At 39.5% G+C, this 24,667-nt stretch overlaps 1 protein-coding gene across 1 annotated transcript in view; it reads right to left on the minus strand.

Annotated features, from left to right (window-relative positions):
- Positions 1-24,667, minus strand: part of PARN (poly(A)-specific ribonuclease) — a 159,236-nt gene that overhangs the window by 27,429 nt on the left and 107,140 nt on the right. Inside the window, exon 22 of the mRNA XM_061207987.1 lies at positions 17,123-17,312. Within this exon, the coding sequence (XP_061063970.1) occupies positions 17,123-17,312 (190 nt within the window). The remainder of the gene's footprint in view (positions 1-17,122; positions 17,313-24,667) is intronic.

Genomic DNA, 24,667 nt, shown 5'->3' on the forward strand with positions numbered 1-24,667 from the left:
GGTAAATTATCAAAAGAAAGAGTTGAAAGTGGTTGCCTCTGAGGGACAGAATGTGGGTGGCAGGGGACTGCTGCTGTTTTATTATAATTTTAAAAAATATTATTTGGCTTTAAAAAACAGTGCTCAAGAATTTCATTGAAAATATTTTAAAAGAAAAAGAAATGCCAAGGACTTCACAAAGATCCACCTAACGTGTGACAAACCACTATGCCAACAGTAAATCACTACTTGTCTGGTTATGTTAAATGGGTATACACAGCTCTGTTACTTAATTGGCTTTGTGACCTTGAGTAAGACACAGCTTCTCTGACCGCCCCCTCCCCAGTTCTCCTCTGTAACATGGTGGAGGGTGGACTAGATCACCTCCAGGTCCCTTCCAGCTCCACAAGTATGTGGCTTTATCAAGTAACACTGTTGTTCACACAGTTATAGGTGCCGCTCATTCTTTAAAAGAATGTATCTGCTATTGTACATCAACTATATCTCAATTAAAAAAAAAACAAAAGGATGTCCTACAATCTAGACTGATCTTCAGCCCCTGCTTCCATTCACATGAATTAGTGCAGTATTACTGTATTCCATTAGTTACTAGCATTTGTAAGTAGAAATGACACATAAGAAAAAAATTCAAAGACAGTTACCTAAAGAACAACAAAATTTATAGCATGAGTATCTTAATCCTACATGTTTTGGAAGACATTTCATCTCTTTGGAAACTGTCATCCTTGGTTGTTTCTAGTTTTCTCATAAACCCAGTAAACCCAACCTGAGAAGGAATAAACCCCATAATGTCAACTGAACAGGCTCAAATTTGGAAGTAAACTACTGTTTCACAAATGATGACAGAGGAAAGGGGTAGGTGGGGTTTTCTTAATCATGAAAGGATCCAACTCTCCCTCTCTGCTTGGGCACCCAACCTTTATCTGATGCCCACTGTAGCCAAATGATCTGTGTTAATGGAGAGAGAGACACTAAGGATGAAAGAAGAGAACAGAAAGAAACCTAGTGACCATGTGGACAATGCTACTCTAAATTCTAATAGCATCACTATATTCACTAATTCAGCTATCCTAAATGGACATTCACATTACATATTTAGTCAAATTAATGATGAGATGACAAATTAAAGACAAGACCCAAATCAAAACCTCTGAATTTATGCTTTTCAACTGGAAAGAATCAAAGAATATAGCTATGATTCTAGAGTAGCATCAATAAAGTAAATATTATTCTTATGAGTATTAATGGACTATACTGAAACAAGGTAAAATATAGTACTCTTATTACTTGGTGAAGTATTGCCACTGAAATCAATTACAGATGTTTATCCTGAAAGATGCTACTATGAGCGTTGCAGACTCAAATATTGCTAATGGTTATTCAAAATTAAATTTATGGTTGAATTGGAACCTGTGGACAGTTTTATAATATTCATTAGCAACTGTTTTTTAAAGACACAGAAGGCTACTGTTTTAATACAAATGAGTACGAGTTTCAAAATCATCTCCATTTAGTGCTTTAGCACGAACACTTTGATCTGACGAATCAACTAGGATGGCTTTACCAGGAGAAGAGAACAAGATACTTCCTGATGGGCTGCTCTTGACATGGAGAACATCATTTCAGCTCCCTGAGAACAGAGGACCACCTACCAGATGTTCTGACACCAAGAAACCACATGCTTCTTGCATCCTGGTTTGGTTTTTGAAGATCCTTCTGGGGGTAAGTTGTGACTACAGCAAACTAGAAACTAATCCCTTCCAAGAATTTAGAATCATTCATTTAAGATGTTGAACTAATGTACCTCATGGTCATTCCCAAGAATTCCCCAATTCTTTACATCAACTATTTGACAACTGATTAACACTCAAAAAAGGGTGGTCTGAATACTGATTTCTGTAGCATCACATGAGTTTGACTTCCTTTCAAATTACTTTCCCTTAAAATATGTGATTAGGCAAGCATGAATGGACTCCTGACTTGAGATATTCCAAGGCATCCACAGTCAGTCTACTCCCACCTTCATATGGCTCTTTCACTCTAAGTAGCAGGTAAGACAATAAAATAAGCTGGATGCTGGTATGATTATGAAAAGAATGTCATTCCATCCCGCCTGACCTTTAGCAAAGCAAGTGAAAGTATTCCAAGCACGGCCTTATATTGTTCAAAAGGGAAAAAGCAGTCTGCACAGCCTTCTCCAATCAGAAGCTGGGTAGGAAGACGTGTTCCTAGTGTATTATGGGTTCTCTTGTTCACTCGTTTATTTAAACCTTTTTCTGAGTGACCATAAGGCATCATTTGTTAGGTGCTGGAACGTTAATATGAGTAAACAACAACTCCCAACTTCATCTTTTTACTTCCGGTAAGAGTCCCCAAGGCAAAGAAATCCCAAGGATTCCACGTGGCATGGAAGGCATGTCAGAAGGCATTTCTGGTGGTAGGGAAGGATCACAAATGGATATGTGAGAAGAGAGCAGGCATTCTGGAAAGAGCATGAATGGGATCTGGGATGAAAGAGAGATGAGGGCTGGAATCTGGGTTCTGTCATTTACTGGTTTTGTGACTCAGGGCAAGTTCCTTTAGCTTCTGTGAGTCTCAGTCTCCTCAATTATAAAATAGGTTATTGTGAGGATTAAATAAGAAAACAAAACAAAATAGCACATGTTACAGTGCCTGGCACATGGCAGACACTTAAATGCCAGTGCCTCGTTGCCTGCTCCCTCCCTGTCCTGCGGTGGGCAAAAGGTTCACGTTTTTAGAGATGATGTTGATCCCAGTCTTCAGAGGTAGTTGTCCCAATCTTTGCAAAGCATCAGGAAAGGAGGTGAGGAAGAGAAAGAAGAGTAGAAGGAAGGTGTGAGCAGCATGAGTAGGTTGAACAGCATGGCTGTGATGGCTGGAAGGGTAAGAGGGGAGCGTTCCCGCAGCCCCCCGGTGGGTGGGAGTGGGGGCCGGTAAGCCATCACCTAGACATCCATTTGTTAGCTCACAGGTGCCTGGAACCTGCAGATCATCAAGAACCACCCAAACTGCCCTGCTCTGTTGGAAACATACAAGGTTTCTAGAAGGCACAGTTCCATTTTCCCCCAACATTAGGAAAACGTTAAATACATAGAAAAGTTTGAAGAATTGTATAGTAAACATCCATTTAGCCATTACTTACATTCTATAATTAGTTCTACACTGGAAGTGGAGATTTAAAAATATACAGCAGATTTTAGTTCTTTTGCATTTGGGAAAAAGGGGCACAAAAGGCAGGATCTGAAGGCTCCTATCTGGCAAGCATCTGACTTCTGAACTACCAGTGATGCAGCGGAATGAAATGAAATCTTTTCTTCAGTGATCCTTGAACGGACAAAAGGATGAACGTCAAACCTGTAGACAGTATTTAAACATGGAACTCCTATCAGTACAATGACAAACTTGGTGTTGGGTCACAGCAGCCACTCTGCATCCTCACACCAGCCCCAAAAACACAAGCACACTTTGGCTTCTGCTGGCTTACAGTGTACTAGCAGAATTTTTTAAAAGCGTAAAGTGTCAAAAAAAGAACTGCCAGAAAAATGAACTGCCAGATTTCTACACCTGGAAATTAAATACAGGATTTACATATTTCATACTTTATTTTAGCTAAAACTATACTACAAATAGGAATAATCCTAACTGCACATGACCTGAGTACCTCAAATAGGAAACCTGTTTTGTATTTAGACATGTGAAAAATAGCATTTCACTTCCCTATCATCTAAGTGTGTTGAGGGCAATTTCAATTGTTAGCATCATTAAAAAAAAATTATACTCTTACACGAAGAAGGAACGAATAATATAACACATTATTAGAAACACAGATAATTACTTTTAATTATAATTAAATAAATAACATGAAGCTATGGAAAGAAAACATTACTTTTCAAATATTACTGCTATTATAAAACACGAAAGCATCTATGACAGCACCAGCTCTGTGATCTGGAGCAAGAGACTTCTCTCTGAGTTTTCTTATCAGAGAAACAAGACTAATAATGCTACTTAATCCCCTTCAGGGGTCTTCCTCAGTCCTCTGCGAGGATAAAGGACCACTGCTCTTCTGATTACGGCATTTCATAATCCTGATGGTGGTTCCTACTGCCCTTTCCCTCCAGCTACTGTTCCAGGCTGAGCAGACTCAACACCTCCCCTTCCTTTCATCACTAAGTCACTTTCCTCTGGATGTGCTGCAGTCCCTCTACTTAAAATCAACCGAACAATCCACCAAAGGCCACTACTAAGGGGATGGCCAGAGCTGAGCATCCTAGAAGGATGACACCTCAGTACTTCTGATATTGGCTTGTACATCCCAGGGTCACTTCTGTTTCTTTAAAAAAATTTAGGGACTTCCCTGGTGGTGCAGTGGTTAAGAATCCGCCTGCCAATGCAGGGGACATGGGTTCAATCCCTGGTCCGGGAAGATCCCACATGCCGAGAAGCAACTAAGCCTGTGTGCCACAACTACTGAGCCTGCGCTCTAGAGCCCGTGAGCCACAACTACTGAGCCCACATGCCACAACTACTGAGCCCGCACGCCACAACTACTGAGCCCACGCGCCGCAACTACTGAGCCCGTGTGCTGCAACTATTAAGCCTACGCGCCTAGAGCCCGTGCTCCACAACAAGATAAGCCACTGCGATGAGAAGCCCGTGCACTGCAACAAAGAGTAGCCCCAACTCGCTGCAACTAGAAAAAGCCTGCACGCAGCAATGAAGACCCAACGCAGCCAAAAATAAATAAAATTATTAAAAAAAAAAATTTAAAAACCGACAGTCTTACACTGATGATCTATGGAACTAGATATCTAAGCCTCTCCCCAAAGAAGTAAGTTTGAAATTCGGATGTTTTAACCTTAGGGCTTCTTTAACCTAGGATTTTTTTGGTTTTGGTTTTGGGTTTTTTAAAGAAAACCCGATTTATTAAAATGAGACAGCATCTTTTTCAAACACGCACACTCTTAGGTGTAGATGATGTGCCATGTTTCTAAGAGGCAACTTAATGCACTGGGCTATGGATCCAAAAGGCGTATAAGTTAGAATCCTGTGTAACTTCAGCGAAATTGTTTAGCTTCTCTGAGACTCAACTTTCTCATAGATAAATTAGGAATAAATCAAGGGTTTCACTGAGTTGTTAGAGAAATTTTTAAAATAATGTAAAGCATCTAGCACAGTGCCTGGAATGAAGAAGCTGCTTAATAAAATGAGTTTTCTCTCTTGCTTTTCACATTGCTCTGCAGATATTCCAAAAAGCATGCTGTGTGTCAGTGAGCTTTACATCTTTAGACTGATGGAGACAGAGAAAGAGATAAGAAGATGAGAAAGGTTAAAGGAAGAATGATTCATCTGAACTAGAGCACTGGTCATGCATTAATTTTTCACAAAGCAACTTACTACAACATTCATGAATTTTGCTACAAGGTTGATTACTTAAATTAGGATTAAACACCCAGGTTTATTAGCTGGTTAGTATGTTTTATTAAGGAGATTGAAGAACAGTAAAACCATTTGCAGTGTAAGGAATCACATTTTAAGAGAAGGAGAATAAGAGTAACTTCCAAGATACACAGCTAAATGAGAAAAGGAAGGTGGGGAAAAGTACGTGTGGTCCATTACCATCTAACAAAAGGTGGGGTTATATATATATATATATATATATATATATATATATATATATATATATATATATATATATATATGGATACATAGTTGTTTATATATTTGTAAAAATGGAAGGATATACTGACAACAAAACTGGTCACCACAAGGCTGGGGCAAGGGTGGCGGGTACAAGTTGGAGGAGGCAGGGAGAGAGGTTTGGTAGATTTGACTCTGGAACCACATAAATGTTTTACATAATTATAAGGCAAAGTTAAATTTTTAAAAAGGGAATCATTAGAAGTAAAAATAAAACAAACCTAAGTGTTTACTGAGTTGGCAGCTTAACCACACAAAAAGGAATTATTTCAAGTGACTTTAAAATAAGGTAATTTGACTGTTCATCTCTATGCTCTAAGGACAAAAATGACAGCAAAAAAATAAAATTCTTTTCATTAATTATATTATTAGTAATAATACTGAGAGTTATTTTGAAACTATTATATATGGTAGGATAAAACTATTATACATGGTAGTAAAGTTACAAATAAATAATTAATTTACTATCATGAGGAACCAAAATTTTCAGCCTAAGAAAAAAGAGAAACAAAATTAAAGGAAGTTAAATAAGTCCTGGGGTCTACTGGAATTGGAAATACCAGTATAAATTTACCTGAAAAACAAAAAAGGAAGGGAGGGAAGAAGGGAGGGATGGAGGGAAGACTTTCATGCTAGCTCTTTTCATTCAAAAAGGCTGTAAACAATGACAAATCCAATATCAATAAACACCCTTTGAACCCAGATTATGGTTTCTAAATACAATTTCCCATCAAAAGGAACAGGGCCCTTGGAGAAATGGCTGCTTCCAAATATAAGGTAGGAAATGTACAGAAAGAACCTGGAATATCTCCTCAAGAATATCAAAAGCCATGGTGGTCCAGTGGTGGTCCAGTGGTTAACAATCTGCCTTCCAATGCAGGGGATGCGGGTTCGATCCCTGGTCAGGGAACTAAGATCCCACATGCCGTGGGGCAATTAAGCCCACGTGCCGCAACTACTGAGCACACGAGCCACAACTAGAGAGCCTGCGTGCCGCAACTACAGAGCCCACGCGCTCTGGAGCCCGCACACCACAACTAGAGAGAAGCCCACGTGCCGCAATAAAGATCCCGCATGCCGCAACGAAATCCCTCACAACGAAGACCTGACATAGCCATAAAGAAAGAAAGAAAGAAAGAAAGAAAGAAAGAAAGAAAGAAATAAGTAAGTAAATATTAAAAAAAAAAAAGAATATCAGAAGTCAAAGAAGCTATTAAAGACTATTGGGCTATTAGAAGACTCAAGAGACAACTGGAAATGGTTCTCACCAGTCAGAAACAAGATAATTAGAGCATCAAAAAGAATGGCAACTGTAATGTACTAAAATATATAAAATGTATATTTTTAAAAAACCCATGATTCAAACAAACAAAACAAACCTCATTGCTCACCTTTGGAAGGTGCTAGGAAACCAGCAAATTTTTCTGAAAACTGGTTTTAAAAAGGTGTTTTGTGGGGTGAGAATAAAGAGTTAGTTCTGTTTTTTCTATATGAACTATATCTGCAGGTAACCAAATAGATGATGAGAAGAAATGTTTTATTTTAAATAAGAGCATCTGGGATAATAAATAAAGAAGTAACAAACTATAATATTAGCGTTTTGCAACCCTTCATGAAATAATGAATCTAGCCATTGATCATTAATGGCTACTAAAACCATCAGGTGAAAAACTGCTAGGGGAACTTCATATTAGATGAACCAGGCCAGCGACATCTGAACCCACTTGATCAATCTTATCACAAAAATAGAGAAAAGAAGACTTTTTGTGTCACCCAATGTGATGCAACAGGAAATATACAACATCATCTGGGAAATAGTCTTGCCATTCAGTTCAGCCCTGAAGCTGATCAAGTGTATAGATCTAACTACCAGTTAATTACACAGTAGTAAGGTAACAAAGTATACAACCTTACAAGAATGTTCCAGAATATGGGAACTTCTACAGAGCAAACAACTTGGTTTCTTAAATCTACTGCAAAGGAGTGGGGGGTAGGGGAGAATTCACAGAGAGAAGGAATTCAGAGATTAAGACAGAAATGAGACACATCAACCAAATGTAATACGTGAATTTGTTTAGAAACTAGAGGTCAAACAAAACACTTATTTTAAAAAGTTTGTGAACAGAAAATCTGAACACCAGATACCTGATATTAAAGAGTTGTTATTAATTTTTGTATGTGGTAGTAGTACTGTAGTTTTGTTTAAAAATGATTGCTTATCTTTTTTATCATGATCTTCAGACTCATGACTGAAATGATTTGCTGTCTATGATTTATTTCAAAATTATCTGAAGGGGAGAAGGAGAGAAGGAGTACTGATTAAGTAGGACTGGTCACACACTGACTGTTGACACTTTGTGATAGCTAGATAGGCCTTCGTTGTGTTGTTTTCTCTACTTCGGAACATATTTGAAATTTTTCTGTAATGAAAAGTTTTGGTATTCTTTAAAGCAGAAATTCAAAAGGGCCTCTCTTCTGCTTCCTAGGGTATCACTTTTAAATGAAAAGACACACAAGCTCTTAGATGTTTTCTTAGATGTGTGGTGATTACAGTTAAGACAATAGTCCCCTATTTGGCATGTACCTAGATGCAATCTGTTTGAGTACTTTCTTCCCTTGAGGATAAAGCTGCATACCAGACCTGGGAAAATGTACAGGGGGCATGATGGATAGTGGAAAGAATGGGGCTCTGCAGATACCCTGGCTTCAAGCCCCAGTTCTTTGTCGAGAATTGTTTAATCTCCCTGAGCCTCTGTGAAATGGGGATAACCTCACCTCCCTCACAGTGTTGCTATGAGCATCACATGAGATAAAACATGAAAGACCTAGCTCAGAGACTGGCATTCAGGAATTTATTCATTCATTTAGTCACCAAACATCTGAGTACATCCTCTGGGTCAGACTCTAGGCTATGTGCTAGAGATATAAAGACAGAGAAAGCATTGCACCTGCCTTGAAGGAAAACAGGAAAGTAAATCAATGATTATAGTGGTGAAAGCAACATATTTTCAGTTCTGAAAGGATAAAATTTTGGATCTAGAATTCTATATTCAAGCAACATTATCAATTATGAAGGTAAAATAGAGACACTGTTACAGAGTTTATTAACCATACACTATATATGCAAAAAAGAAAAAAAAATCACTCAAGGAAAAGATTACTTCCCTCAAAAAAAATCTACACACAAAAGGCTGGGATATTTGGAAGATTCTCCTTTGGGTAGCAAAGCTTTAATGCATAGGAATACATTTTCTTCTATGTGGGCCCCATTATGCAACTTTTTCTCTTCAGAGTACTGCTTTTACACAGTCATATTATAGATGCTGTATACCTGTTACCATCTCTTGGAATCAGGTTCTCAAGAAAGCACAAATGTACAGATACCAAAAAGTAGTAAAAATAAATAAATTAACAGCACTAACCAAAGAGAGAAGGGAGACAGAGAGAGACAGAATATATACATGTTAAATTTTTAATCTTTTTTAGAAGTGAACAAGATATATTAGTCAAAGAAGACGAGAAACAGAGGTATAATTTAAAAGTATAGTGATAATAGATAATGAAGAAAATGATAACAGTAGCTGCCACTGGGAAAAAGATCTGGGAGTGTGGAGCCAGGATTTTCCCCCCTTCATTTCATATTCTCCTGTATTATGTGAATTTTTAAAAATTATGTGCATTTATCACTCCAATGATTTAAAAAGTGTCACGGGAAAACACTTTTTCTGCTAAAATATATGTAACTCACAAGATCTACAGTGAATCTGCCAACATTTACTCCGCCCAAATACAAGAAAGATATTAAGGTAGCTAGACTAGATAATTTTTATAGTCCTTTCCAGAAGCTAAGGGATATGCAAATTGTGGAGATGTCATTTGGTTAATATAAAGACACAGATGTAAAGTCGGTTCCTACGCTATAGAACCAAGAAGAGAGCAAGAACTAAAAAAAAGGAAATTTCCCCAGGAAAAGGCAGCTGAGAACCAGGAACAGAGCAGCAGTCAAAGCTAAATGGAGATTCCTGCAGTAGAACCAGGGGCAAGAAAAAAGAAACAAGGGAACGTCAACACTGAGAGAGAGTGAGGGGCCCCCATGGTAAGAGGGGCAGGGCTCAGGCTGTAGGGAAACATTCTGAGATGGGGGGTAGGGTGGCAGGGGTGGGGTCTGAAGGTGAGAGGCCACCACTCGGAGTCACAGAAGCACGAAAGCAATGAATGTGCAAACAGAGGACCAAGACATAGAGGACAAAAAGGGCTGATACAAGTTTCTTCTGCTACAGACTGAGTGGTATCTAACCATCTAGAAATCACGGGGAGAAGGAGCTTCAAAGAAATTCTAGTATACAGATGGTAGATGGGAATTTGAAAGACAGCACCCAGTGAAAGGGTCAATGCTCTTTTTCTCTATTTGGTGTGTTGTCCTTATTATTTCAGTGTAGTAAAGGGCTTTCATAGGTTCACCTAATCTTATTTTTATTATATACCTCTTAAGCAAAAGTTCTCCTGCTACAGGGATTTTCAAAAATCTAACTCAAAGGGCCTCAAGAGTTTGTATCAGTTTCCTCTTCATGCCCTACACTGTGTACAGTGTAAAAACACTTGGAATTTAAGAGCTAGAAGGAACTTGAACATTCTTTCTGACAAATTGCCTCACTTAAGATGAGAAAACCGAGACAAATCCTGGGCTCTTGCTGGTATTCACTGAAGGGAAGAGTGAATGAGGTCCTTCCCCAGGTACCCTTGGGAAAGAACCCAAGCTAGAACCCTTGTTGTCCAGCTGCCTAGAAGTCAGTTCCCTTTCCACTCTGTGGCCTTGGTTGTCTCTAAGGCATTTTTCAGTCGGAGGAGAGAAAACACTTGCTCCACAGGCCCATTTATGAATAAATGTGTAAGCAGTCTGACAAAGCAGTGGGTCCCGGAACACAGTCTGCTTCATCAGAATTCTTCTTTGTCTCTAAAGGGCTCCCCCCCGCGCCCCTATTTCCTAATGTAATATGCACATTCAATTACTAACTGCTAACTTTAGATGAAAATTATATGAAATCTGAAAACCATAGGTTTGATATAGCTTTAGCATTTCCTATATAAGCAGGAATTCCCAGGAGCTACTACATTTTCAAGGAAGGCTGAAATTTAGTTTCACAGAAAGGAAAGGCTAGAAGGAAGAAACTAACCAAAGGGTTTTCCCCAACAGTTGAAATAAGCCAAAGGGCACATAACCCTTAGACATGATTGAACAAATCTCTGTCAGGGCAAAGTGGCTTTGGAAAACCATTTTCTTTAATTATAGAACATCGTTAATAAAATGAGAATGGTAATAGCATCTGTTTTTCAGGACTGTTTCAAACATCAGTGTTTATTTATGGGGACTAAATATCTATTAGTGAGATCTTAAATGTTTTAGCTTCCACTGTAAAGGAGGATTCTTCAAACGCCGTGCCAACCTGTACTTATTCAGAGCTCTTGCCACCAAACCAAATCTCCTTTTTCCCTTCTCAAGCAAATTTATGTCCAGTCCAGTTTCCCGAAGCCCTATCTTTTGTCCAGTAATCAACTATAAACTACTTGAATATTCTGAATCCATCATAGAAAAGAAAAGAAGCCTGCTGCCACAATACCAATGCAAACAGCAGAAGAAATGGACATCCACCTCTATGGGCAACACTAACAGCCAACCCTAGAAGCTCGGCTGTTGTGACGTGTCTTCCAAGGTCTCAGATCAATTCTCTAGAGCCAAAGAAGTGAGTCAAAGAGCCAACCACAAGGGCCCTGCACAATCTTAACTGGATCCTTCTAATTATGCCTGAATTTTTATGTTTATACTTATGTCATCTCCCCCATACTTTAGTCCCTTATTTTCTTAAGAGTATTAACTTTTAAAGAAAGAGAGAGAGCGAAAAGGAACAAAAGCAACAACATATCAAGCTTACAAAATGTAGAAGCAAAATATGAAACAGAAGATCACAAAGGATGGGAGGGGGTTGATGGAAATATACTCTTGTAAGAATCTTACATTGTTCATGAGGCAATGTAATTTTCACTTGAAGATAAACTGTGATACATTAAAGAGGCGTATTATAATCTCTAGAGCAGTGCTTGGCCAACAGAAATATTTTGTGAGCCAGGTACACAATTTTAAATTTTCTAGGAGCCACCATTAAAAAATAAATAAAAAGAAACAAATGAAATTAATTTTAATAATATGTTTATTTTACCCAATATATCAAAAATATTATCATTTCTACATGTAATCAATTCTTCAAAATCAGGTGTGTGTTTTAAATTTACAACACATCTCAGTTTGGATTAGCCACATCTGAAGTACTTGTTAGGCACATGTGGTCAGTGGCTACCACTGGGCAGAGTAGCTCTAGAGCAGGGATCAGCAAACTTTTCTGTAAAGGAACAGATAGTGAACATTTTGAGTTTTGTGGGCCACACAGTCTCTGTCACAACTACCCAAATCTGCCATCGTAATGCAAAGCAGTCAGAGGCAGTATGTAAATTAATAGGCACTGCTGTGTTCCAATAAAACTTTATAAAAACATGTGGGCCTGATTTGGCCTATGGACTACAGTTTGCCAACCATTACTCTGGAGCAATGACAAAAAATAACACAAAAACGTATAAGCAAAAAGTTGACAGGGAAGATAATATGGGAGGCTATAATATCAGTAAGTACTAAATAACACACAATTCATCCAAAAAGCAACAGAAAACAGAAGGACACAGAACAAGCAGGACAAGTAGGAAACAAATACCAAGATGGAAGACAGGCTCACCTGTATCATTAATTAGATTAGGTATAAAAGGCGGGGATTGTCAGAGTGGATAAAAAAGCAATACTCAACCATAAGCTGTTTACAAGAAACCTACTTTAATTATAAAGACAAATAAGTTGCCAGTAAAAGGCAAACACCTACAAGAAACAAGAGTGGCTATGTTAATATAGGACACAATAAACATCAAAAAAAGGTTATTTCTAGAACTGAAGAGAAATATTCCACAATGATAAAAGGGGCAATTCATTAAGAAGACATAACAATCCAAAATGGGCATATACCTACCAAAACAGTTTCATGAAGCAAAAATTGATATAATTAATGGAGAATTAAATCCACAACCATAGTTGGAGATTTCAATACCACTCTCAGTAGCTGAAAGAAAAAGTAGAAAACCACCCCCCCAAAAAACCCCAACAACAACAACAAAAAACCCCTAACCCACAATCAGTAAAGATATAGAAGAGCTGAGCAAAACCATGAACCAACATAACTTAAAATGATATTAATGGAATATCACACTCACTCAAGTCCACACAGAACAACATGCACCAAGACAGACCACATGTCAGTCCATAAAATAAGTCTCAATAATTATCAAAGAAGTTCTAAATAACTCATGTGTTACAGAAGAAAGCACAAGAGAAATTAGAAAATATTTTGTAATAGATGACAGTGAAAAGACAACACATCAAAATATGTGGAATGCAGTTAAGCAAAAACTAAAGGAAAATTCACTAGAAAAGAAGAAACATAAAATCGAGGAGTTAAGTTCCCACCTTACAATGGGAGAATAACATATTAAATCCAAAACAATTAAATTCAAATAAGCAGAAGAAATAAGAAGAAGAGTATAAATAAATGAAAAAGCAAGACACAAATATAATAGAGAAAAACCAATAAAGTTAAAAGTTGTTCTTAGAAAGAATTAATCGATAAACACCTAGCAAGGAAAAGGGAGAAAACACAAATTACTAGTATTAGGAATTTTTAAAGGGACATAACTATAGATCCTACAGATACTGAAATTATAAAGGAGTATTTTGAGCTAATAATTTTATGCTAACAAATTTGACAACTTAAATAAAATGGAATATTCCTTGGAAAACCAAATTACTAAAAGTGATACAAGAAGAAATAGAAAAGCTAAATAGTCCCATATCTATTAAAGAAATTGAGTTCATAATCAAAAACCTTTCCATAAAAAACTCTTATGCCCAGATGTCTTCACTAGTAAACCCAACCAATAATTTAGGAAAAAAAAGAAAAAGTCCTATACACACTGTCACAAAATAATAGAAGAGGAACTTCTTAACTATACTAGTTTTATGAGGTCAGCATAATCCTGAACCAAAACTTGACAAAGATGTAAAAAAAGAGAAAATTTACAGTCTAATATTCCTCATCCTCATGAACAAAGATAAAAAAATATTTAACAATATATTCAAATCCAACATGTAAAAAGGATAATACATCATGACCCAGTGGAATTTCTCCCAGGAATGCAAATCCAATTAAGCATTCAAAAACCAATCAATGTCATGCAAAATACTTACAAAGTGCAAAAACCATATGACAATTTTAACAGATACAGAAAAAGCATCTGAAAATATCCAACATCTATTCATGATACAAAGTCTTAGCAAACTGGAAATGGAGGGGAACTTTCTCATCCTGAAAAAAGACTTGTATGGACAACCTAAGAATTATAGTTCAAGGGGAAACACTGAACTAACTTCCCCTCTCTAATACTGGAAGCAAGGCAAGGATATCTACTCTTCCCACTTTAACAATATACCAAAGGTGCTAGTTGGTACAATAAAGCAAGAAAAAGAAATAAAAGACATAAAGATTGGAAAAGAAATAAAACTGTGTAAATTAAAAACTCTGCAGAATATTAAGAAAAAACCCAACCTATCAGAATAAGTGAATTTTAAAACGTTGCAGGATACAAGGTCAATATACAACAATTAATTATGTCTATAGAGAAGCAGCAAACAATTTGAAAATGAAACTTAAGAAACAATTCCATTTCTGATAGCATAAATAAGACAAATATTTAGGGAAAAATTAACGTAAGACATATAAGACTTCTACAGTAAAAACTATAAAACAGGTCTAGTGAAGAAAGACAAGATCGTTCTAAAATTTATGTGGAATACAAAGGATCTAGAATAGTCAAAACAATATGAAAAAGAACAATGTTGGAGGGTTTATGCTACCTGATTTTAAGACTTACTATAAAGTCAGAAAAAAGAAAGTGTGGTATTGGCATAAGAATAGTATAAAAATGAGTGGAACAGAAGGGTCCAGAAATAGATCTAAACATACATGGTCAATTTATTTTTGACAAAAGTGCCAAGTTAATTTAACAAGGAAAGAAGAGTCTTTTTAACAAATGTTGCCAGAACAACTAGATATCCATATGGAAAAAACTAAACCCTGACTCCTATCTCATACAAAATTAATTTGAAATGGGTCAGACTTAAACGTAAAAGCTAAAACTATAAACCTTCTAGAAGAAAGGTTTCTAGAAAATCATTGTAACCTTAGGTAGGCAAAGTTTTGGAATGGGGAAAAAACCCACTAACCATTAACAAAAAAAAATTAACAGGACTTCATCAACATTAAAAATATCTGCTCATCAAAATACATCACTAATAAAATGAATATACTACCCCAGACTCAAAAAATGTATCTGCAGCACAAAGGATGTGTATCCAGAATATATAAAAGAACACCTACAGATCTACAGTAAAAAGACAAACAACCTAATTAGAAAATGGGCAAGCGACTTAAATATCCACCTCAAGCAGAAGATATTTGAATGGTCAAGAAGCACACAAAAAGGTGGTCAACAAGAGAAATGCAAATTAAAATCACAATGCAATATCATCTAATATCTTCTAGAATGGCTAAAAAAGACTGACAGCACTAAGTGTTGTCAAGGATGTGGAGCAACTGGAACTTTCATATAATACTGGGGGAGTATAAAATGGTACATCCACTTTGGAGAACTGTTCGGTTGTTCTTATAAAGTTTAACATACATCTATCCTAAGAACCAACAATTCTAATCTTAGATATTTACTCAACAGAAATGAAAACATATGCCCACAAAAAATTTTTTATAGAAATGTTCATAGCAGCCTGATTTATCATAGTCCCACCTGGAAACAACCCAAATGTCCACCAACAGGAGAACAGGTTAAGGCTGTATATTCACACAATGAAGTAATACTGAATAATAAAAATTAACGTACTCGGGCTTCCCTGGTGGTGCAGTGGTTAAGAATCCGCCTGCCAATGCAGGGGACACGGGTTCAAGCCCTGGTCCAGGAAGATCCCGTATGCCACGGAGCAACTACTGAGCCTACACTCTAGAGCCCGAGCGCCGCAACTACTGAAGCCCACGTGCCTAGAGCCCATGCTCCACAACAAGAGAAGCCACCACAATGAGAAGCCCGCACACCGCAACGAAGAGTAGCCCCCGCTCACTGCAACTAGAGAAAGCCTGCGCACAGCAAGGAAGACCCAACGCAGCCAAAAATAAATAAATGAATAAATTTATTAAAAAAAAAAAATTAACGTACTCCTGATACACACAACATTAAGGATGAATTTCAAAAACAGGTTAAGTGAAAGAAGCCAAACATAATACCAAATGATTCCATTTTTTATAAATTCCAAGAATAATCAAAATTAATCCACAGTGATAGAAATTTGAAATAGTTGCTTAGGACAGTGGGGGCTTGGAGTTGCTTGAAAAGGGGCATAACAAAATTTTGAGACGGGGAGATAGAAATGTCCTACATCTTGCTTTCAGTGGTGGTCACTTGTGTATATGTAACTGTTAAAACTCTTTGAACCAAACATTTTAGATCTGTACATTTTATTATGTTATAATATGAGGTATGTTAATTATAACTCAATTTTAAAAATCTCTAAAAAACCATTTAAAAAGTAGGGAGGGCAATCCAAAATATTAACAGTGGTTGCTTCTGGGTGGTGGGATTATGGCTAATTTTTTCTTTGTTAATTCACATTTTTCTCTTCTTCACAATTTTCTGTAAGGAACTCCCCCCCCCACCTGTTTTCTATACCTATGTTTTATAGTTTCGCAAAGATTCTAAAATATCACCAGCATTTATCTTCTGAAAGTAGGAATACAGGTAAGTAAAGGAAGTGTGTATCAAGTTCTCTTTCTACAGCAGGCATGTGGTGCAGTGTCTACGTGGGATATGAAACGGGTTCAGAAGCTCAGCCAGAAGCGACGTGGCAGCCTGGGAAGAGGAAAAGATCAGACGGAAGAGTTCACCTCTGATCCTGGCTTTCTTACTGAATGGTGGGCAAGTCACAGAGCCCCTGTTTCTTCACCCCTAAAATGGGAGTAAGATGTATCCCCTTGTCTGCCTCATCAGGATTTTGTGAATGTTAACTGAAATGGTCTATATAGCACAGAAGGAATTAACGGAGTAGTAACTTCTGATATTATGTGAAAAGTTAGAAAAAAGTCTTTCTCACAAGTCAGATTTACTACTTACAGTCCTATAAGAAGCAGCGAGAACAGCTTTGCTAGAACGACGCTGCCCTTTCAAATCGACAGCCAAGAACTCTTACCTATTGGCTTGGTAACAGTGATTCTGCAAAGCATAGGAGATGCACTGCGTGTTTAAGCGCTTTCTCTCAACCTCCTTCCAACTATCTTCTGTCCACTTTCTCTTGATCTGCTTCTCCTCATGCTTTGTCCCCACATATTCAGCATAGGTCTGGATCCGATAGCTCTCTGCATATTTGCTGGTATTGACAGCTACAAGGAAAAGAAAAAATCCTTATCAAAGAGTCTGGCCTAGCCCCAGGATGTCACTTCGGAAAGATGGCCTGAGGGAGTCAAAGGAGCCCTGGGGTGAGGTCTGCACTCCCAACCCCGTTTTAGAAGCCAGGTGGCCTTGGGAATGTCCCATAGGCTCTCCACACCTGAGTTTTCTCACCTGGAGAAAAGACGGTCACTGCTCCTCAATCTCCCTCACAGTGTGAAAATGCTCTGTAAACTATTAAATAACCAGAATGATGTAAACAAAACGTTAATTTTCGGAATATTTGCAGGTAACATTACGGCCTGAAAATTACTCCTTTTCAGAGTAAGAAAATGAAAAACAAAACAAAACCACTAAGGGAAAACTGTAAACCCTCACTTATTTTGTTAAAAATAAAGATGACAAGAAAAGCAATACTGACAGCAGTGCTGATCACCGTGTCAAATACCAAAGGTCTACCATACGTCTGTGTCCGGTGCTTTGCGTACATGATGTCTAATCTTCACAATGCATTTGCAAAGGAGAACTGTCTTTATTGAATATGAGAAAGCAGGTGCACAGAGGTCGGGGGGATTACTGCAGGCCGCACCGTGGGCCAGCGGCAGTGCTGGGCGGCAAAACCAGGCTGCTTCGACCCTAAGGCCAGGGCCCTGCCTGCCGTTCCGCACTTCACTTTGGACTCTGCAGATTCAAGATATTCCCACAGTACTTGAGACCTGCCTCTTCTCCTTCTGCTTTGAAAGCCTGCTAATTCTCTGTAATGTGCCTCTGGCAGGAGTCCTTGAAAACTAGAGCTTGTTCCCTCTTTGGTGTTAATGCCTGACTAAGGCCGGGTCCTTCTCGGAGGGTGGGGAATGGAACGTGCAAGTGGCCTGGGAGTGAGGACCCACGGAAACCGGGAGGATGGGCCCCCATGTGCTGGCTCCGGCTTCTGCAGTGTGAGCACACACTCCCCGGACCACTATCACTGCCACTGGTTATTACCCACACTAGCAGCAAGACCGTAAGGGCTGGGCCATGCTGGCAGGGGCTGCCAGACTTGGGACCTGGGCAGCTGCAAAAGCACCGTGACGTCTGAAATAGAGTATACCCACTTCTGTATACCCACTTCTAGCAAAGTTCTTGGATCAGAGTAGTTCCCAGTAAATATTATGTAAATGAAACATGGTAGAATGCAGCAAGAGGTGACGGACACACCAGAACTGGACAAGGGACTCCAGTACTTCAGAGACCTTAAACCACAGGGAAAGACAACTGGATGAGAGGCGGATACTCCCCACATACCCAGCCCCTGGCACTTTCATCTTGACTCCAAGTGGACCAGATCTGCCTAAAACTTCTCAGCACAATAGGAGTTTATAGAATGTCATGCCCTAAATGTTTAGCCATCTAAAGAGCAAAGCAAAATAAAACAACAAAAAAAAATAAGAAAAGACACCCACTCGTATTATGCACCCCAATGTTCACTGCAGCACTATTTACAATAGCCAGGTCATGGAAGCAACCTAAATGCCCATCGACAGACGAATGGATAAAGAAGATGTGGCACATATATACAATGGAATATTACTCAGCCATAAAAAGGAACAAAACTGGGTCCTTTGTAGAGACGTGGATGGACCTAGAGACTGTCATACAGAGTGAAGTAAGTCAGAAAGAGAAAAACAAATATCGTATATTAACGCATATATGTGGAACCTAGAAAAATGGTACAGATGAACCGGTGTGCAGGGCAGAAATAGAGACACAGATGTAGAGGACAAACGTATGGACACCAAGGGGGGAAAGTGACAGGGGGGTGGGGGGGGTGGGATGAATTGGGAGATTGGAATTGACATATATACACTAATATGTATAAAATGGATAACTAATAAGAACCTGCTGTATAAAAAAATAAATAAAATAAAATTCAAAAAAAAATTTTTTTTTACTAAGAAGTTTGCTGTACTTTTCAAATATTCACTCTAGAGTTTAACAGGAAAAAAAGAAAAGAAAAGAAAACAACCCTAAGGGTATTAAAGAACTTTCACATTATCCCAAGGAAGTAGATTGAGTTAGTGAAATGTGAGCTCAAAACAGCATAGGCTCTGACTCACTACAAGGAGGGAAACAGAAAGTACCCAGCTCTGCAGATACACTATAGACCAAAGTCACTCAGATCAGAGAACCACAGAAACAGGATCCTTTCTTTTAAAATCTTATTCCTCAGGACAGTTACTCTTCTTGCTTTCAACGGACTACACTTCTGACTTTCTTGGCTCATTTATCTAACCGCCCCACAATCTGTATACCCAACAAACATCAACCATCCATGCCTCTTTCTAGCAGCTGCTCACTGGGTGTCTGTCCCAGGGACGATGCTAGATATTGGTAAAACAAGACACAATTTCCACCCTCTTGAGCTCACCCTGTCACATGCAAGCTTTATGCAGTTTCCTGTAAGCTTGAGACTACCTACTAAAACAGGTTCATCTATCAATGCGATACATGAGAACCCACAGATTCTACATGATTATTCTGTCCCGATCGTTGGCAAATGAGCATCTCCTGGATTTTCCTCTTTAAGTTTCATTCCTTACTCAGGCAGGTTGATTTTGAAGTGTGCCCCACAGGGATGACATGTGCAATAATGTCTCTCTCGAGTTTAATTTGGATTACCAAGTAAAGGAGTAGGCTTGAGTCAACATTCCTCCTGAAAGCAGAGGTGATGATAGGGTCATAAAGGAGCCAAGATGATCTACTTAACAGCATTTGATGGTTTCCAGTAATTTAGCTCTCAGCCCCATGGACAAATGTTTCAAAAATTCCCTAACCATGGTGGGGAATTTATCTGAGCACATTTGGAATTAGGATCACTTAAAGGGGGAAACAAATAACAATCCACTTTCCACGGCTGGCCTTCACATGGCAATAATTTACCAGCATTCCTTCAAGTCCCAGCAGCTTTGCAGCTCTCGGCCTTTAATCTGGAAGCCAAGCTCTGGCCCAGAGCCACCCTTCTAATGGATGAATCAGCAAAATGAATTGGCTGTCAGCTGTGTCCTCCAGTGATTCCAGCTCGCCTGTCAGAAGCAGCGTGGCGCAGGCAGCTTGGTAACACTAACCTTTTCCAAATTTGTCAGGAAAATGATTCAAGGCCATCTTTCGGCCGTGCCACTCTGTGAAAGCTGCTGCGAAACCAAACATGGTGAAGGCCCTTCCTGGTTCCTTGTGGGTGAGTGAGAGCAGTTCCTCTCCCACAGTCTCACCCACCCATGGCTTCACTGTGCCGGGTCCGCTGTCTCGACACTTTGTGCATTTAATCTTCACCACCACCCCATGAGGAAGACATGTTCTAGTCATCACACAGATGAAGAGACTGGGCATCAGGGGAGCCGAGCAGCTTGCTTATGGTCTCATAGGGTGAGCATCAAGGCTGGTTTGGAACCAAGACGTGACTTTTTTCTAAAACATAACACTGCCACAAGTCTGATATATATTTGTGTATATTTATGTGTCCATTTAGATGGACGATTATCTTATAAAATGCTTCCTTTAGAGGAGTTTTAAAGAACTACTTAAAATGTTGAAATTTTTTTCTAAAAATGTAGACCCTTCCATTACTGTCAAGCAAAACATCTCTCCAACTAAGTTGAGAGATACATAATGTTCATGGACAAGAACACTTAACATACGACGTAGAGTCCTTCCTAAATTTATCTCTAGATTTAATGCAGTTTCAGTTTAAAAAATTCCAACGTTTTAATAAAACAATGAAAAAATTTTAAATGAGATTAAAAAAAAAAATCTCAACAGAACACAGAGCAGTGGTAGCCAGGGACTGGGGGAGGAGGTCAACCGCCAAAGGGATGAGGGAATTCTGGGAGTGATGGAATTGTCCTGTATCTTGATTGTGGTGGAGGTTACATGATGATGTGCATTTGTTAAGATGAAGACCTGGGCAACAGAACAGTGTATATTTCACTGTATATAAATTACACCTCAATTATTCTGTGGAATTTGAAAGGTTGATTCCAAATTTTAAAGGGAAGACAAATGGCCAATGATAGCCCAAACATTTCTGAAGAAGAATAAGGAAGGGGGACTTGCCTTGATAGCTAAAAAAGCTTATTGTAAACCTGTAGTACTTAAGACAGTGTAGTAATGGGACAGAGATAAACAAACTGACCAGTGATACAGAAGAACCTAGAAACAGACTTATGCATCTGTGAAACTTTGATTTTTGACAGAGGCAGCATGACACTGTGCAAAAGGAAAAGTTGGAAAAATTGTTTATCCACAGGAAGAAAAAAAGAAATTGGATTCTTACTCACACCAGGCCAAAAAATCAACTCCAGATGGATGAAGCACTTAAATGTCAAAAGCAAACTTTGAAAACTTGAAAAGAAAATAGAAGTGAATATCTTCCGGAGCTTGAAGTAGGAAAGAATTTATGAAGATACAAAAAATGTTAAGCATTAAAAAAAAGATCAATAAGTTTGGCTACATTAATACGAAAACTTTTGTCCACCCGAAGACACTTTAAAGAGCGAGAAGACAATCTACACACTGGGAGAAGATATTTGTGACCCATACAACTGATGGAGGATTAGCACCAGAATACATAAAAATGCCTACAAATCAGTAAGAGAACACCTAACAGAAAAATGGGCAAAAGACAAGAAAAGCATTCATATCGTTTCACAGAAAAGGGAGCATATAACGCCAATAATTATATAAAGAGTTGCTCAACCTCAGGCAAAGGCAAATTAGGAGCACAATAAGATATCATTTTGTAGATCTGTAGAGGGAAAGGGAGAGGGAGGGGGAAGGGGGATGGGGGGAAGGTGAGGGGAAGGAGAGAGCGGGGGAGAGAGAGAGGGAGAGGGAGAGAGAGAACCAAAAAAGCAAGAAAATGATGAGCATGACTTTCAGAAGAGTGACTGCCACCCACAGGGGATCGGGCGGATGGGATGGGGAGGAACAACAGGTAAGTGTAATTTATTAACAATATTTTAGCTCTTTGGTTGAGTGGTGGTTTCACAGATGTTCATGACATTTTAAACAAATTGTTTAGTTTTGCTGTTGTTTTACACTGTCCAACTCCTAAGGGCCATTTCTGAGACTAAGTTAGAAGGTCTCTGTAAGACGAGGTAAGAGTTACCCCAGTTTCAGTGTCTTCAGTGATAAGGAGGTGTCCCTGAATGGTTCGTGTGCTGCAAACAATCACAGCTGCTGAAACGCCAGGCTTCTCAGCCCTTCCGAGGGAGGCTGAGGACATTTGTGCAGCCTGGTTATTAAGCAGCTGCAATCACTTTACTGCAGCAACTGCTGGAGGGGGTGGGGTGGGGGGAGCATCAGGAAACTTCAGAAGCAGTCACACACCGTTAGTCCTGCATTTTCTGCAGTGGCTACCCTCAGCCAACATCAGGTTCTCAGTCAGTTTCTAAGGGAATTACCTATAATGCTTATCAATCCAATGGTTACAAGAAAGAGAAATATGTATTGGTTACTTATTCTGCCAGGTATGGAAAAATCCTGTAAGGATTATCCTGACTCTATAGATAAGGACACTGAAGCTCAGAAGAAGTGACTAGTTCAAGGTCTCAAAGATGACAAGTGTTGGGATCCAAACCAAAGCTACATTCTTTTCATGACACCATGTGCACTGGAAGGGTCCCAGACCGTGTCATTTAGAGTTAACACAGGCAAACGCCTCTATCTGCAAGAGACTCAGAGTCTGTCCACCTCTCCATACAACAGTTATGTAAAAAGCAGAAGGAATCTCTCCGTGATAACCTGGTATGTTAAGCGCCCACCCGAAGTGACATGTGCTGACAGTGGCCTCTGCCAGCTTAGCAGACCCAAACCTTACACCCTACCCACCAACGTGTGCTTTAATGCTCTACGGTGCCCACTTCTGACACCCTTCATGGCCTCTCCTGAGCCCTCCCTCAGCCGCCAGCCTGGGGCCCTGCACCACTGTGCCCTCATTCTGGGTTTTCACCCCACACCAGGAGGGCACCAAACATCGCTTTGTGTTTGCTTGTTTATTTACATGTGAACATACCAGATTCAGAAGTTTTCTCATATTCCATATAATTTGATCAACTTTGGATTTTCAACAGCATGACCATTTTTTGACTTTTTTTTTTTTTTTTTTTTAGGTTTTATTTATTTATTTATTTTTATTATTATTATTTATTTATTTATTTATTTATTTATTTATGGCTGTGTTGGGTCTTCATTTCTGTGCGAGGGCTTTCTCTAGTTGCGGCAAGCGGGGGCCACTCTTCATCGCGGTGCGCGGGCCTCTCACTATCGCGGCCTCTCTTGTTGCCGAGCACAGGCTCCAGACGCGCAGGCTCAGTAGTTGTGGCTCACGGGCCTAGTTGCTCCGCGGCATGTGGGATCTTCCCAGACCAGGGCTCGAACCCGTGTCCCCTGCATTGGCAGGCAGACTCTCAACCACTGCGCCACCAGGGAAGCCCCATTTTTTGACTTTTACCAGAGAGAGAATGGAGGGTTTTATCTCGGATTCTACGGGAGAACTAACTTTACAAAAACACTCAACCCTGATAATGGTCACTAGGAATATTTGCCTGTGTTCAAAAAAACTGATCTTGGGTGTACCTCCCCTCAACCCACCCAAGGAACTAGGCGGATACTAAGGTGCACACAGCAATCGGTGGTCTGTCAGAAGCACGCGCAGTACAGCTATTTCCAGGGTGCCCAAGAGGTGAGAGCGGGCGAGCCCGCCCAGGAGATGACAGCCCTATTTTACCCTTGCCAGTCCATCCTCTTCTATAAAACCCTGCAGAGTCTTCAAGATAAAGTGCAAACCTGCTAGAGGGCGTCAGGGCCTTTAGCTTGGTCCGGCCCTCACTTCAACGCTGACTCTTTCCCCACGTTTACCCAGGCGCTCTTGGAGGGAAGGGACCTTGGCTTATTCATCTGTGTAGCGCCTGGGCTCTACCATGGTACTTTGGCAGGAATTTCATCTGACATTGTGGAAGGAGGGAAGAAACACAGCTTTTGTACCTGCTGTCAGCTTGTTTCTACTCAAGAGAAGAAAGCCAGAACCAGGATACATATTCACAACATCTTCAGTGAAAAATTCCATGAGGAAGGGTGGCTCAGCAGATGAAGAGCCCTGGGCTGGAAACAAGGAAAGCTGGCTCTGACTCTGAAGGGCAGGCTCCCTTGGGCAGGAGCAGTCCGTGCACATTGCCACACCTGAGCCTCACAGCAACGCTGGGAAAGAAATGGCAACGGCCCTTGACAGCAGACTCGGCGAGGCCAATGCACCTGCCCCGGGCACATGGTCAGGACCCAGGGCTTGTGATTCCTTGTCCCTTGTTCTTCATAC

This window comes from Eubalaena glacialis, chromosome 13 (genome assembly GCF_028564815.1).
Source record: "Eubalaena glacialis isolate mEubGla1 chromosome 13, mEubGla1.1.hap2.+ XY, whole genome shotgun sequence".
Lineage (NCBI taxonomy): Eukaryota > Metazoa > Chordata > Mammalia > Artiodactyla > Balaenidae > Eubalaena > Eubalaena glacialis.